Source organism: Microtus ochrogaster, chromosome 26, assembly GCF_000317375.1.
Source record: "Microtus ochrogaster isolate Prairie Vole_2 chromosome 26, MicOch1.0, whole genome shotgun sequence".
Lineage (NCBI taxonomy): Eukaryota > Metazoa > Chordata > Mammalia > Rodentia > Cricetidae > Microtus > Microtus ochrogaster.
Genome location: NC_022025.1, coordinates 6,679,401 through 6,694,266, shown reverse-complemented (window position 1 = coordinate 6,694,266; position 14,866 = coordinate 6,679,401). Strand labels below are relative to the sequence as shown.

The window sequence follows — 14,866 nt, the reverse complement described above, 5'->3', positions numbered from 1 at the left end:
ATGGCACAAACCTCTAATCCCAGCACTTTGTACATAGAGGCGGGTCAGGATTTCAGGACCAAATATTGGCTCAAAACAAAACACACAGGCACACACTCAGGTCAACGCAATCATGTGTACGTCATTGTGTGCTCATGGAGCAATGAGTAGTTTTCAGCCCAGCCTTTCCTAATCATCTATTAGTCTCCTAGTCCATCTCTTTATTTAGGCAAAGAGAAGAGAGAAATGCCTACACAAACATCTCCTTATTCCATATTCTTTCCCAGTGGATTCTTAAATTCCTCAAAATCCACCTTTGGTCAAGACTCGGAAAAATACCTGAAAGTTATTTTTAGAAAAACACACAAGACTTGGAAATTTTACTCTTCAAATTATTTTAAATTGGCAAGGCTTCATCATCTTTATTTCCACTCAGGATTTGGACCTCCCCACTACTAGACACACATTCTAGATGCTGATGAATCACGATTGATTTTAAACCCTGAGAAAAGTAAAAACAGTCCCTTTTACTAGCAAATGAACCCTTCTGACTTGTTATTTAAATGTATATATATTTAATATATATTCATTATATAAATGTATGTAAGTATACTTTAAAGACACATCACAGATAGGTATCATTCAGGGCATCTCCAATTTCAACACAGAGGAGGTGGAGGTCGTTTCTGCCTTAATTGCAAGTTTAAGGTCAATTTAATTACGAAAACCCTGTTTAAAACAAGCACTCAAACAAACAAACATACTGGAAATCATCACAGTGTTTTCCTCTATCTGTGGGATTATATGTATGAAAATAAATAATTACTTGTAATGCCAAGGACTTCTAAGATAAAATGGTGATTAATCAATAAGAACTGACTTCAGTTTTCATTTGGAGTAGGTAAATATTTGCATATATAATGACATGTCTATGAGAACCAATTCTCATGTTCCAGTTGCTTTAAAAGAAGTGTCAATGGTCGGCAGTAGTGGCATATGGCTTTAATCCCAGCACACTGGAAGCAGAGACAGATGGATTCCTGTGGGATCGATACCAGCCAGGTCTACAGATTGAGTTCCAGGACAACCAGATTGTTTTGCAGAGAAACTCTGCATCAAAAATAAGAATATAATAATAAAAAGAGCACCAATACGAAAAATGATAGCATTCTTAATAGACATAGAGCTGGGGATTGATAGCACGCTAAAGAATGCTTTAACAGTCTTTAATACAATGCTGCCAAACTAGATGAAAATTCCCAGTTATAGTTTAGAATCATGGACATTAAAAGAAAACAAGCCCTTGTGAGATGCGTTTACAAGCCGTTAACATGGATATGACTTCTCTGTAGATGGAGAGAGAGAATAGCTCCACCTATTGTTAGCCCATGGCTAATGATGAAGAATCATGACTGAATAACAGAGACCAAGGATTGACTAAGTAAATATTTAGTACTTAGAATGAGCTCAAAGGGGGCTAAGACAAATGATTTGGAAATCCTCAGAATATGATTGGCACTCTTCATTTAGATAAGTGCAGGATCTTAAACAAGACATTAGTGGGAACATCGTAGACTGCAGCACTGAAAAGCAAAGCAGGAAAAGTTACACATGTATTGTAGTGACTCCTGAAATGATACTGTTTTCATATCTATGGAACTGACATGTATATTCCCTTAATTCTAATTACATTCTATTTCATTCTATTCTAATTTATTATGTGCATGGGCATTTTGATAGCATATATCTGTGCACCATTTGCATGCATACTGCACACAGAGGCCAGAAGATGTCTCGGGTGCCCTGGAAATGAAGTTACCTTTGCTTGTGAGCTATTTAATATGTACTGCTAGGATTTGAACCCGGATTCTCTGAAAGAGCAGTCAATGATTGTTATTGCTGTGCCATCTCTCTAATTCATCTACATAAATTTACAATGAAAATTTCGAATCATGAGATATTACTTTACATTCTTTCCAGGTGAGGTGCTATGCACTTTTAATCCCAGTAGTAATATATAGGAGATGTGGAGGTAGGAAGAGACAGAGGATCTCTGTAAGTTTGGGGCCAACCTGGCCTACATAAAGAGTTTCAAGACAGCCAGGGTTGTATAGTGAGACTCTGTGTCAAAACAAAACAAAACAAAACAAAATAAGAACAAACTAAAGAAACAAACAAAACATCTCTGAAAATTTACAATCCTTTCTCTAGAAAGATGATGAAGACTCCATAATTACAAACAAAAAAATGCCAAATAATAGGAAACTGAAAATGAAAGGAGGAAAATATTTATAAAATATCCTTCAAGCCAGGCACACTTACTCAAACCTGTAACCCCAACACTTTGAATGATGGTGCAGGAGCCAGCAATGAGTTCAAGGCAATCTTAGCTCACAGAGTAAGTCCTAGGCTAGTCTTGGCTATAGAGTGAACCCTATTGAAGAGGGGCCTATGGGAATGCGGGAGAATGATTTCCTGAGCTGATCTGAGCCAGTCGATGGTCACTTTGTTTACAGAAGCTAACTGTATGAAAAGAAGAGTAATAAGCAGAGGAAGTTCTAAAGGAAGTACAGACATCTGGGGCATGTTGAGGTGGGCTGCAGGCATGCACAGGGCAACCTCTGTGAAAATGAAAATCAGCATGTAGCTTCTGCCGGAGAGCATTCCAGAGATGACCAACAGGTAGAGTGTGACAGCAGACCACACTTTAGGAATGTGTATGACACCAATGGAGGAGATTAGGATAGCATTTCAAGGACTCATGCTTTAACTGTGAGATAACATATAACAGACAACATGCATGACTCTGTGTTAGTCAGTCATCACTGATTTTTACTTCGTTTTTAAATGTGGTTCTTTTATAGGTCTTGGAAGAAGATTGTTTTTGAGGGGAATGGTGGGAAAGTCTAAGCCAAATGTTTATTATATGAAGAAATCTAATTACAGTAAAGAAGTTTGAGTATCAAGTAGTACTCTGTTCTGTGATTTAAACAATAAACATCCTTACAAGCTAAAAATAAATACAAGTTTTGAGAATAGGGCCTTTCTTTCCTGTAGATTACACTGAGGTTCTGTCTTAGAGCACTGTTGTTAGCATTTTATGATAGAAATTCTTTCCTGATTGGCTGCCAAATTTGGGTTAAAAATAGCTATCATTTAATTAGTGCAAGGCTGTTGAATTCAACAATTTAAAATCATAGCAATAGACACCTGGGCTTTATTTTAGCACAGAGGGTGCTCTGGCATTTAAAACATATGGCCTCACAGGGACAGTTTGAAACTATGCATTTTCACAACTGAACTTCGAGCATGACACCCCAAGATACTGCCAATTGAAGATGAGAAAGCCTCAGTCTGCAGAACACAACATTTTTCTTTCTCCCACAGGCCTCTTTTGCACAGGGTGATCACACCTACCCCCGTACTTAGTACTTAGTTGACAGTGGATTTTTGAATTGCCCTTTGTTTCTTCTTCCAGTTGTTTTAACTTCTCCTTCCATGTGGGAGAATTTACAGACAACAGAGAGACAACAGAAACTTTAAATCAAAGCCCCCTCTAATATGGTAAAAATGAAAATTTAAAACAAAAGTTCCCAGCTACTCCAGAAAGCAAACAAAAACACATGCATCCAAGGTTCATTAGTTCCCATCCTCCAAATGGTGATATTCTTTCATCCCAGCCTGAGATTCTAACTAAAGCTCAGCCCTGTTTGAGCAACCACCCTGTCTTGTCCTTGAGTCCCTGTCTTGGTATTTAAAGATTATGATGTATTTAAAGGTTGTGATGATGGGGAATGTGTCAGTTTGGACTTTACCTAGAACAGCCCAAAGGCTTTCCGTTTTGTTATTTCTATATTCTGATAACTCATGTAAGAGGAGCTTCAGATGGCAATGAAGAACTCAGCTCTGAGGAGTCATGCCTCTTGAGTCACAAAAAAGGGCTTGATCCTCAGAGAGTAGCGGTCCTACATGAGTCTTAACAGACAAAGAGAGAGATTAGCTGTTCTCATTCTGGCTGCTGCCAAGTGGGGCACAGGACACAACATGGTATGCATTTAAAAACGTCAAACTCCAAAAGCTGTCTAGCAGCTAAAATCTACTGAAGAAAATCCATGATAATTATGCTAGCAACAATTGTTCAGCATATATCTTCACAACTAAATACACAGTGAAAGCCGGGCGGTGGTGGCGCACGCCTTTAATCCCAGTACCCAGGAGGCAGAGGAAGGCGGATCTCTGTGAGTTCGAGACCAGCCTGGTCTACAAGAGCTAGTTCCAGGACAGGCTCCAAAACCACAGAGAAACCCTGTCTCGAAAAAACCAAAATAAATAAATAAATAAATAAATAAATAAATAAATAAATAAATACACAGTGAATATTCCAATTCCTCTTTATATTTTACTTACTCTAAATGTTGTACCAAGTTTAAAAGAATTTAACGTATCATGTCCCTGTAAAACTGTGGGAATTTGAACTGAGAACGGAAGCAAGCACAGAAAACAAACCTTGATATATGAAGTAAATGATACACTAATATAATGACACGTACAGAAGTAGAAGCCGCAGTTAGCACGGAGCTGACTACTTAATAATAGATTACTCATATCTTCCTTCAACCCAACAATACACTTGTAAACCTCAATACCAGGTTTTATATCCATATACAATGCAAATAATGAATAAAATTCACAAATATATTGCAGTATGTAATTGTAAGATATTGTATTGTACAAATACTAATAAGCAATGATAATTTAAACCAGACATTTCAAAGATATCTGTGCCCTGATGGAAAGTTTTTATGTTTGGACTTCTCAAAATGATTTTGTTCCCCAGTTGATATGGACATTGAACTGATGATATATGGTTGAAATAATAAGGAAGCAAATTTTTTAGTTCTAGAGATTGAGCCTAGACTCTGGTGTATGGAGGATCTACTGCTACTGAGGAGCATGCTCTGCTCTGTCTGATTTTTATTAATACTACTTTAAATTGAAATCTCTACTGGTGGCCGGTGTTTATCATACTGGTGTCTGAATCTTATATATGGTAGTCCATGGCTCTAGCTTTTCTGTGCCAGATCCAGAGTTAAATCAGAAATGGTTTTCATTTCCGTAGCTACTATAAGAAGTCCATGTCCTAATTTAGAACAAACTAATAGACCTGGATACAACCCTCTGCCCATTGCATCTCAATTTGTGAAGTGTAAGGCTAAGAAAATGATTTCTAAGTTAACATCCATTCCATCAACTAGCACAGTTCATCTGTGTTCTGATCTTTACACTTCTACCTCAGCCAGAAAACCCCACTAACCTTTGTCTTTGGTCCATGTTCTTAATGTGTGTACAAAATGGCCATTTTTCAGGACAGAGGGTAGAAACGTTTCTTGAAAGCCAATATTTTGCCTTCACCCATCAGTTCTCTCCTCATTATTAGGAATGTTCCATAGTTTCTGCAATTTCTTCCTTTGCTCTGACCTGAGTTCCATGGACCAAGGGGTCCTGACTGGATTTCTGGAAGCAGTAGACTGATTTCACTCCGCTTTTCTTCCCTCAGCAAATGTTTGGCCTGCTGTTCAATTCAGCCCACACTCTGGTGGTCTCCCCCACTGCTGATCTAAACACATGCTCCCTGTCAGTTTTAACCTTAGCTGCCAGACCCACATCCTCAATTTGCTATAGCCCCACATGCAACTGGAATATGAAGACACTATAAGAACATGGGCTCCTGCTTGTGCACCCAAGCCTCTGTCAGACACACTGGAAACAGTTTATCATCGGAGCTGGACAGATATATTCTAGTTTCAATCTTACTTGAACTTTCTAGCTATGTATCCAAGTATATGACATCTAACATCTCCCTGAAAGTAAGAAACAAATAATAATTTTCTCAAGACTATGTCAATAAACAGAATTAAACAGATCATGTCTAACATGTATGGTATCTAAAAAAAATGAAAAGGGAGAGATGAAAGTGAGGCAAAATAGTAAACAATCAAATAGGGCAATAAAATCTCTATGAGGCATTGAAGCTTATTGGAGGACCGTGGCCACAGAAAGATCAAGGTTAATAGCAGGTTTAAAGGAAGTAGAGTTGCTTACTGACAGATTAGATAAAGGAACTGAAGGGGAGAAAAGGATCACAGATAAGCACAAGGCAAATAGGTGGAGGAAGTTAAGAAAACCAAGACAGATAATATCAGGAAGCTGGCACTGAGGGGCTGTTCAAATGGAAAAGCAATGTATTAAAATATTACTTGCACATATTTAGATAAATTAAAGTGAAAGGTCATTGAAGAACCAAAACCCAGAGCAAATATGATGGTTAATCTGGATTGATATCTTGGTGGGATAAAAATATAGTTCCAGGAAACAGCACATAATACAATGGAGATCATTAGGCAGGATAGACGAGAAAGAAGGAAAAAAGTAGTGAGGTAGTAAATAGTTTAAATGTTGAAGAGTCATGGGGAGAAGCAAAGAATTAGGCTTTCTGTCCTGCCTCCTACTTCTCCCACTTTCAGGAGTGATGATTAAGCGTGGTGGGTATTCTATTAAATTCAGCTCTAAACTTTGCATGTGTGTGAGCCTTGCACGGGAGTCCCTGGGAATAACTTGCCTGATGTCTTATAAGTAAACAAAGGTTTAAATTCAGAGAAACTTTGGACCAAGTCCTCACATAAGTGATAATAAAGATTTAAGAGCAGGTGCTTATGTTCAAAGAAAACAGGGTCATTTGTTTGTTTTCATATGGTGGGTGGATGTGTAAGGCGATGCATTGAAGAATGGAAGGGTGACAGAAGCATCTGGAAATGTCCTGGCAAACCAAGTATTTTGGTCACTTTGATTATTAACCAGTAAATGTTGTCTTGATTAACTTTCCATAAGTGTAAGCTATCCTAATTCTTAATAATTTAGCTAAACGTATTCCACTGAAACTTCTACCATACCTCTTTCTACTATCTTCATTGTCTTACTTCTTTGGCCTCTGTCTTAAACAACCTGTGCACTTTGAATTCTCCTATTTACAAGCAATTGTTGTCCCTCTCACATCTTCTGTGCAGCAAACTTTCACGTTCTGCTAACTATTGCTACCTCTGTTTCTCTCTCTCTCTCTCTCTCTCTCTCTCTCTCTCTCTCTCTCTCTCTCTCTCTCTCTCTGTTTTGTGTGTGTGTGTGTGTGTGTGTTGAACAGCGTTAATCTCGGTCATTGCGGCTTCTCGGCACAGTAAGAAATATTGCACATGATCAACATGCTTTGTTCTGGGAATGAGGACAATGGAAGGGGGAAAATCACCTTAGAAAGAACAACCCAAGTTGGGAGGGCACAGGGTGAGGAAAATCCTCCCCATGCCTGTGGCAAAGTGCAGGAGCCCCCCCACCCCAAACAAACCTGAGCCCAGCCCTTCTGGGTAAACTACCTCTGTTCCTATTCCCTCTCATCTGTTTTTTCTCTCTCAGTGAACTGATCTTCATACCCACACCACTGTCTTTTGGTCTTTAGTGTATTACTAATTAATGTTAAGAACACACACACACACACACACACACACACACACACACACACACACACACACTTTCCTGATTAAATACTAGACATCAAAACTTGCCTTGAATTCACGAGAATGTTTTCAGCCTCCTTGTTCACTTCCCTGACACCCCATGATTAGCACACATTCCTTGTCCCTGGGGTCAGCCACCTTCCCCTGTCTGTCTATGTAGGACCATTGTGTGGAGAAACACTCTGTATGAAAAAGACTTGGAGGTTGTTTATTGGGGAAGTGTCAGGCCATTTGAAAGGTGTCCCATTGTGTATTTCTAGTCAAATAGCAATAGCAATAATAGCGTCTAGGCAAATGAAAATGGCATAGATAGACTTCTTTATGGACATGTCATGATGAAGAATGACTTGACTATCTCCTAGCAAACTTTCTATTTGAGGACATTCGCCATTCCTAAGTAGATGTAATTTTATTTCAAACTCTGAGAATATTTACCTAAGCAGGTGTCAAAGGGGGCAATCTACGAAGTTACTCTCAAATCAAGTAATTTCAAAACCCATTAGCTTTTAGGAAATTTTTCTTTTGGCCACTTTGCAAATCACTTGACCATGTAAACAAACTGATTTACAGGTTTTGACAGAAGGAATGTTTTTAAAAGTGTTTTTCCTTTTGTTTTTATTGTCACTGTTCAAAAATCACTCAGAGATAGGAAGATAGCAGCTGAGAATGTCCGGCTTGACTTCCTTAGCTAGACTCAATACTTTTGGAATGGTAAATGTGATCTGACTGTTTAAATAAAATTGTGGGCTATTTCCCCCAACACATGAAGAATAGTAAGCCAGTGGATGAAATAGTTGTGATAGTTCTTAAAGTAACCATATAAATTCTTCATGGATTTTTTCCTGCTTTTAAAGCCACAAATAGCTTATAAAACTTGAATAAAATTATAATAAGACAAATCAATATCATTATCAATATTTTAACATTTTGGAGTGCTGTTATAATCAAAACATAACTTTTAGCAGCAGAAGCATTTGAACTATTAACCTTGTCTAGGCTGACACATGATAAAAAAGGGAGAATGCTAATTACTCTGATCTATACAGAGTGCATACAGTTATTAAAACATATATAATTTTAGGTGGCAATTAAAACACAGAAAAGGATTTAGCATGCTATCTATTCCTTTCCATTGAGCTAATAAGCTTGATAATTAAAACACAGAGCACAGGTTGCCAGCATCAAGCCCAGTTCTCTTGCTGATGGATTGTGAGGCCATGATCAAATCACTCAACTTTACACATCTACACTTTACTCATTTTTAAAAATAAAGTGTTAAAATGATAGTCTCTCAAATGTCATTGTGAACCTTTAAAAAATAACACACTTATTATAACACACGGACTGCCAAGGATATAGTATGTGGTAAATACCACCTACTCTCTCTCTCTCTCTCTCTCTCTCTCTCTCTCTCTCTCTCTCTCTCTCTCACACACACACACACACACACACACACACACGACATACACACTTTCAGATTTGTCTAATTTGCGGTGAAATCATTTCAAATGTATTTTTAAATGCCTTATGAATCAACTCTCCCTAAACACATCTGAATGCCTAATAATGAGCTCCTAATTTTTCCAAAAGCAAAGTCAGAACAAACAGAAGAGAAACATCACTAACCATTGAGCCAGTAGTGTTCTGAAATGTCAGTTCTGATGTAATGGTGGTCCTGGGTCAGCCCAAGGGACCTCGTGAATGCAGTGTCCTTGCCAAGGAAATCAGACGCTGTTCCAGAGTAGAGGTACTCGTCTGCAAGGAGGAAAGCAAACAGGACGGCTAAGACATAGAAGCGGAGGTCCACACAGGATACAGCGGGCCACACAACACACAAGTGGACGGATGAACACTAGAACACGTGCTTCGTACATTTTTCAGATGTTGAAGAACATGCTTAGGTGGGGAGGTAACTCAACTAACTGATAAGCAGAGGCTGAATATCCCAAAAGATCAAGAACTTCTGATTTGACAGGGGGACATGCATTAACTTCCCTTTGGATATACTCCAGCATGTATCTACAATAAGCAGCTAAATATCATATTCAGGAGTTCATTTTTGTAGCAACTGTCACAGTATTAAAAATTAAATGCCAAAATAAGAACGGATGGCCCAATTAGTATATACTTAAGTGACACAACCTCAGCAACCACAGCTTTTCCTTGTCCAGCCCCTGCTGAAAGGGAGTTTTCAACGCTGACGTCACTCCTTGTAATTATAACATGTTGCATTCCTTGAGATGACCATGTCTCTAAAGCTCTGATAAACAAAGGGAAGATTGTCTGCTTGCTGCATCCTAAACTTTTGGTTCTATATGAAATGAAGTGAATGGTTCATTAAGGGGAGAAAAGGGAAAAATAGAAACAAGAGGAAAAGAGGGGAGAGGGGAAAGGATAGCATAGGATACGGAATCAGGGAGAGGCTGCAGAAGGTGAGGAGGAGGAGGAGAGAGGAAGCACAGAAACAGAGGAGTAGAAGAAGAAAGAACAGGAACCGAGGGAGAGAGATAAGGAGGGGCAAGTGTGAGTGGGTTTAAGGGTCAATGTCCTCTGTTTGTACTGCTTGTCAGAGCACTGGGGAGGAGGCAGGAAGGAGGCTGTCCCTGCAGCTGATATGTTGTACTTCTGAGAGCTAAAACCCTGCTATTTCAGGAGACTTTTACAGGAAACTTCTTCAGGTTACACCCAAAATATAGTAAAAATGGCTCATCTGTATAGATCATTTGAGTTTCTTATGTAACCCTACAATGGATAAAAACAATGTTGTCATGGAAATATGACTTATTTTTCAAAGCAGTCTTCAAAAGCCTCTCTGTATGTGCAATGATGGAAACACTTTCAAGATCCTTTGCTTAAGGTCCTCTTGGGACGATTCAACCTAAATGTCAGTGGCCAAAGGCTAAAAAAAAAAAGCAAAACAAAACAAAAAGCTCAAGTGAAACCCAAGGACATAAGGTTGTCTCAGGGAGTACGTCATCTCCACCACTGGACACTTTTTCAACATGTCAGATAAATGTCAATTTTTATTGTGAAATAAAAAATTTAAAATACGGAGGAAAATGATAATGCCAATAAGGATCTGAAGAGAAACCTAAGAGAAAAGGAAACAATATAATAATATGTCATTTGAAATATATAAATATATATAGTTATAGTTATAGTTATACTTCTATCATAGCAATATTTGACAAAGTGCGTTTTAGCCAGAATTTTGAACTAAATATTCAGGTTTAAAAACAGTCATGATTGTTTCTAGAGTATACACAGATCACAGATTTCTAAGAGGAGTAAACCATATCCACAATGTGTTTTTGTTTTTGTTTTTAAGGCTGCATCAGTACAGCTTAACAGATGAAAATCATCGTGACATCTATTGAGAAGAAATGAACATGGGTTGTAAAATTTCAAAACACTCACTCACTTCAAAGCAAAATTCCTGGTTGTAACCATGTGGAAAATACAATGTCATGGTGCTTCACTTTTATCATCTACTCAGACATTTGATAGAGGAGGTATATGTGAAGAGATTAAAGCCACGAACCAACCAGGGAAAGGCTTATATAGTGTTTAAGATTCACGGATCCTGCTGATGTTCTTCGGAGCATGATTCAAATCATACAGCATCTTTTCTATAAGAATTTAAGATATATACAAAGCCAGACAGGGCTACATGTGTGTGAGAGAAAAAGAATAAAAGAAAGAAGAAAGAAAGAGAGAAAGAAAGAAAGAAAGAAAGAAAGAAAGAAAGGGAGGAAGGAAAGAAAGAATAGAAAAAGAAAAAGATCTGCAAATTTCCATTATATGAAATATGAGAGAAAAAATGCTTAGACATTATATAGCTGTATTCTGTAGCTTGATGCATTGTTTATTCATTACCTACTTCGGAATTGCTTTATGTGACACTCTTCCTGAGTAAATACAGATCAAAACTGAGTATTAGAAAATCCCAGGTAAATAAAAGTTTTTTGTAACAATGAAGTGTGATATTTGCATTAGAGGGAGTTCAGTCAGACATTTGTGTAAAAAGCCCCTGTGCAGACATGAAGGAATTCTGTCTCCTCACTCACTTCACGGGTGACGATGCTCCTATAGAGAGACTGGCACCAACATGTGGGGAAGGGCTAATCCGAAATTATCTTCAATTCAGTCAGAAAATGTGGTTTAGTCTACACAGGCCTTTTCAGAAAGTCACTTAGACATAAGCCTTGTTTGCACTGATCTTACCTGTCATTACTGAAGCAAAAGGCTGCTGAGGATCAAAGGGACATTTCAGTCTGCCAGACTCCAAGCTGTGCATGTCTAGTTTAAATATGAGTTCCTGTGGTAAGAAACACAATGACGTTTTCAAATGTATCTCGGTCAGCAAGAACAGAGAAGATAAGAATTGGTTCCCATTCATTAACTCGATAGAAACGTACTGAGCATACAGCACAGGCATTATGCTGGGACTTAACTCTTTCGGTGCCATTTCATCCTGCAAGACTCCATGCCAAGTTTTGTCTCCTGTTTCCAAAGAGATTCATTAAGTGTTCAGGTTGAAGGAACACTTACTCAAAATTCATTTTACCTGCACAACTGTCAGTAAAAATACAACACAGAATACCAGTGTTTTCCCTCCTGGGTGCATTGTGCATGTGTGTGTGTCTGTTTTAGTGTGTGTGTGTACATATTCATAACAGTGCTTGCACTCTTGTGTGGTCATGAATGTAGAGGCCAAGCGTTATTTTAGGTGTCTTCCTCAGTTGCATTCCACATCCGTTTTTGAGGCAGGGTTTCCCATTGAATGTGGAGCTCAGCGATTTGGCTGGAGCGGCTGGTCAGCAAACTCAGCAATCATACTCTCCATTTGGTCAGTGCTGGATTACAGACGTGGGCAGCATTTGTGCGGTATGCACCTTGTAGGAACCTGAGCTTAGATCTTCATGCTTTTACAACTTTACTGGCCTAGCCATATCCTCAGCACAGGTTTAATAATTTACTTGGGCTAATAAAATCAGCACTTATCTCACTATTTAAACCTCTCTCTCTCTCTCTCTCTCTCTCTCTCTCTCTCTCTCTCTCTCTCTCTCTCTGTGTGTGTGTGTGTGTGTGTGTGTGTTTGTGTGTATGTGTGCATGTGTGTGACTGTATGTTCCATAGAGCAACATATGTGAAGGTCAGAGATAATCTCAGAGGCCAGTCGTCATCTCTCACCTTTTCTGAGACAGAGCATGGACCATGAGCTTTGGAGGATACTCTTGTCTCCATTTCAAATCTCCCATGAAGAAGCCCTGAGATTACAGAGCTTCTGTGTCTGGCTACATGGGGGTGCTGGAGACCTGAACACCATTCTTCATACTTGTATAGTGATAATGTTTACCCAGTGAGTCATTTCCCAGTCTCCAAATTAATGTTTAAGAAGTAAATTTGTTCCCTGGCATGGTGGTGCACACCTCTGAGACTGGTACCCGGGAGGTGGAGGCAGGAAAATCAGGAGGTCTGGGCCACCTCTTGATACATAGAGAATTTTATAATACTCAGAAACAAAATCAAACTACTTTGTCTCAAAACAAATAAAAAATAAACAAACAACCCCCCTCAAGAATTTGCTTTGTAATATTTGCATTTCAGGATGCTAATTACTGTTAGTTTAACTCAACATTTTTATGATACCAAATTATCTAAGACTGCTGACTTATAAAAGTGCTTAATGACATACAAGTGTTCTCAAATCGACAGTGAATTTTCAGAGATGTTAACACGAGTGGGGGAAAAATCCTGCTGTAGTATTTTCGCTATTGCGAAAACACTCCTCATGGAAGACACATAGTTATTTTGGCGGAAGCTTTTGTTTTTATAATAGTGGCCACAGACAGAATGACATTGGCAGATTTTGATATTCAGAAGAAAAATCATCTTATGTAGAATGTTCCAAGAAAAATACGCATGCATAATGAACACAACCCCATGTTCCCTAGTGTCCTGTAACAATGACAGCACCACCTTCCAGCAGCTAGGGAGATGACTCAGCCTGTGAAGTCAGAGAAACCCAAACTGCAAGCATTGTGGGAGCATATCATTGTTACAGCAGGTCACTCTTACATCAAGAAAGAAACACACACTGCTATTTCAGTGAAAAAAAAAGCAATGAAGTGAAAGGGACAGAAGACACCAGCTTAATTCCTGAATTATGTTGTCTTTTTTTTTTTTTTGAGAGTTCTTCCTCTTCTTTTGAACCAGGCCAATAGGAACTATTGTCTCACCCAAAAGTAGCTGCAGCAATTTAAATGACACTAGCTAGCAATTGCTATTTAATAAATTACAACAGGCATGTTTTAATGCGAATAATGACACCCAATAGTTGAAAGGGTATTAATGAAGATATGGGCACTTGCTCACATCCAAATCAGCCGTGGAACTACACTAATAAACCCAGCTTTGCATATGGAAACATCAGGGCAGAAGGGCTATGTACTTGGCTATGGCTAGTAACTAATACAATCTCACAGATTTAAAAATTTCCTGGATGCATAGTCAAAATGTGATCATGAGATATGATCAGACCCGACAGCCTTTATCTGAGGTCGCCTAAGGAAAAGTGAGAGTGACATGGTTAAATATCCCAGCAAGAATGCACTTAGGCTTCCCAGCTGTGACTAGGGAGTGCCTGCGGGACATGGGGGAGACTGCAGATAGTGGCCATCCCAGATGTTTACTCATCATTAAAAGCACATCATTTTCCACTGGCTAAACAGACCGATTTACTGTAATCTCTTCGAGAAGTACACAGCAAGGGAGCAAGTCTTTCCGAACCAACTCCAAGAAGAGAAAATGATATTAACTGATGAATTGATGCTTTTTTTTTTCCAAGACTACATAGTTTGCACGAGATTCTCAGTTTGATGTTAGCTGCTGGAAGAGGGCTCTGTCAGGAAGGCTCAATGGCACAAAGGTGGCAAAGCTTGACAAGAGTGCTCTCCTCAGCGCTCACCTAATGGGAAGACCCAGCCCTTGCCCCTAACATTGACCTTTGACCTCTACACATGCTCGACAGTACATAAGTGGCACAAAACCCTGCCCACTCACAGAGATTTAAATGGAATTAAATATTTAAAGGAAAAAAAAAACACTGTTAAAGAAGTAAACAGATAATAGGCTCACAGGAAATGATTAAGTATCAGCATACACCCATTTGAAGATGAGCTGTTTCACCCAAAAGGGGCATCCTTTATTTCCAATTTCCTTTTCTTTTTTCCTTCCTTCCTTCCTTCCTTCCTTCCTTCCTTCCTTCCTTCCTTCCTTCCTTCCTTCCTTCCTTCCTTTTCTTTCTTTCCCTCTTTCTCTTA

At 38.8% G+C, this 14,866-nt stretch overlaps 1 protein-coding gene across 1 annotated transcript in view; it reads right to left on the bottom strand.

The window, feature by feature from the left end:
- The window catches only part of Sema3d (semaphorin 3D), a 199,391-nt gene that overhangs the window by 59,379 nt on the left and 125,146 nt on the right, over positions 1–14,866 (bottom strand). The window contains exons 6-7 of the mRNA XM_005358325.3: positions 11,766–11,859; positions 9,168–9,296 (exon numbers count right to left, since the gene is read on the bottom strand). Of these exons, the coding sequence (XP_005358382.1) occupies positions 9,168–9,296; positions 11,766–11,859 (223 nt within the window). The remainder of the gene's footprint in view (positions 1–9,167; positions 9,297–11,765; positions 11,860–14,866) is intronic.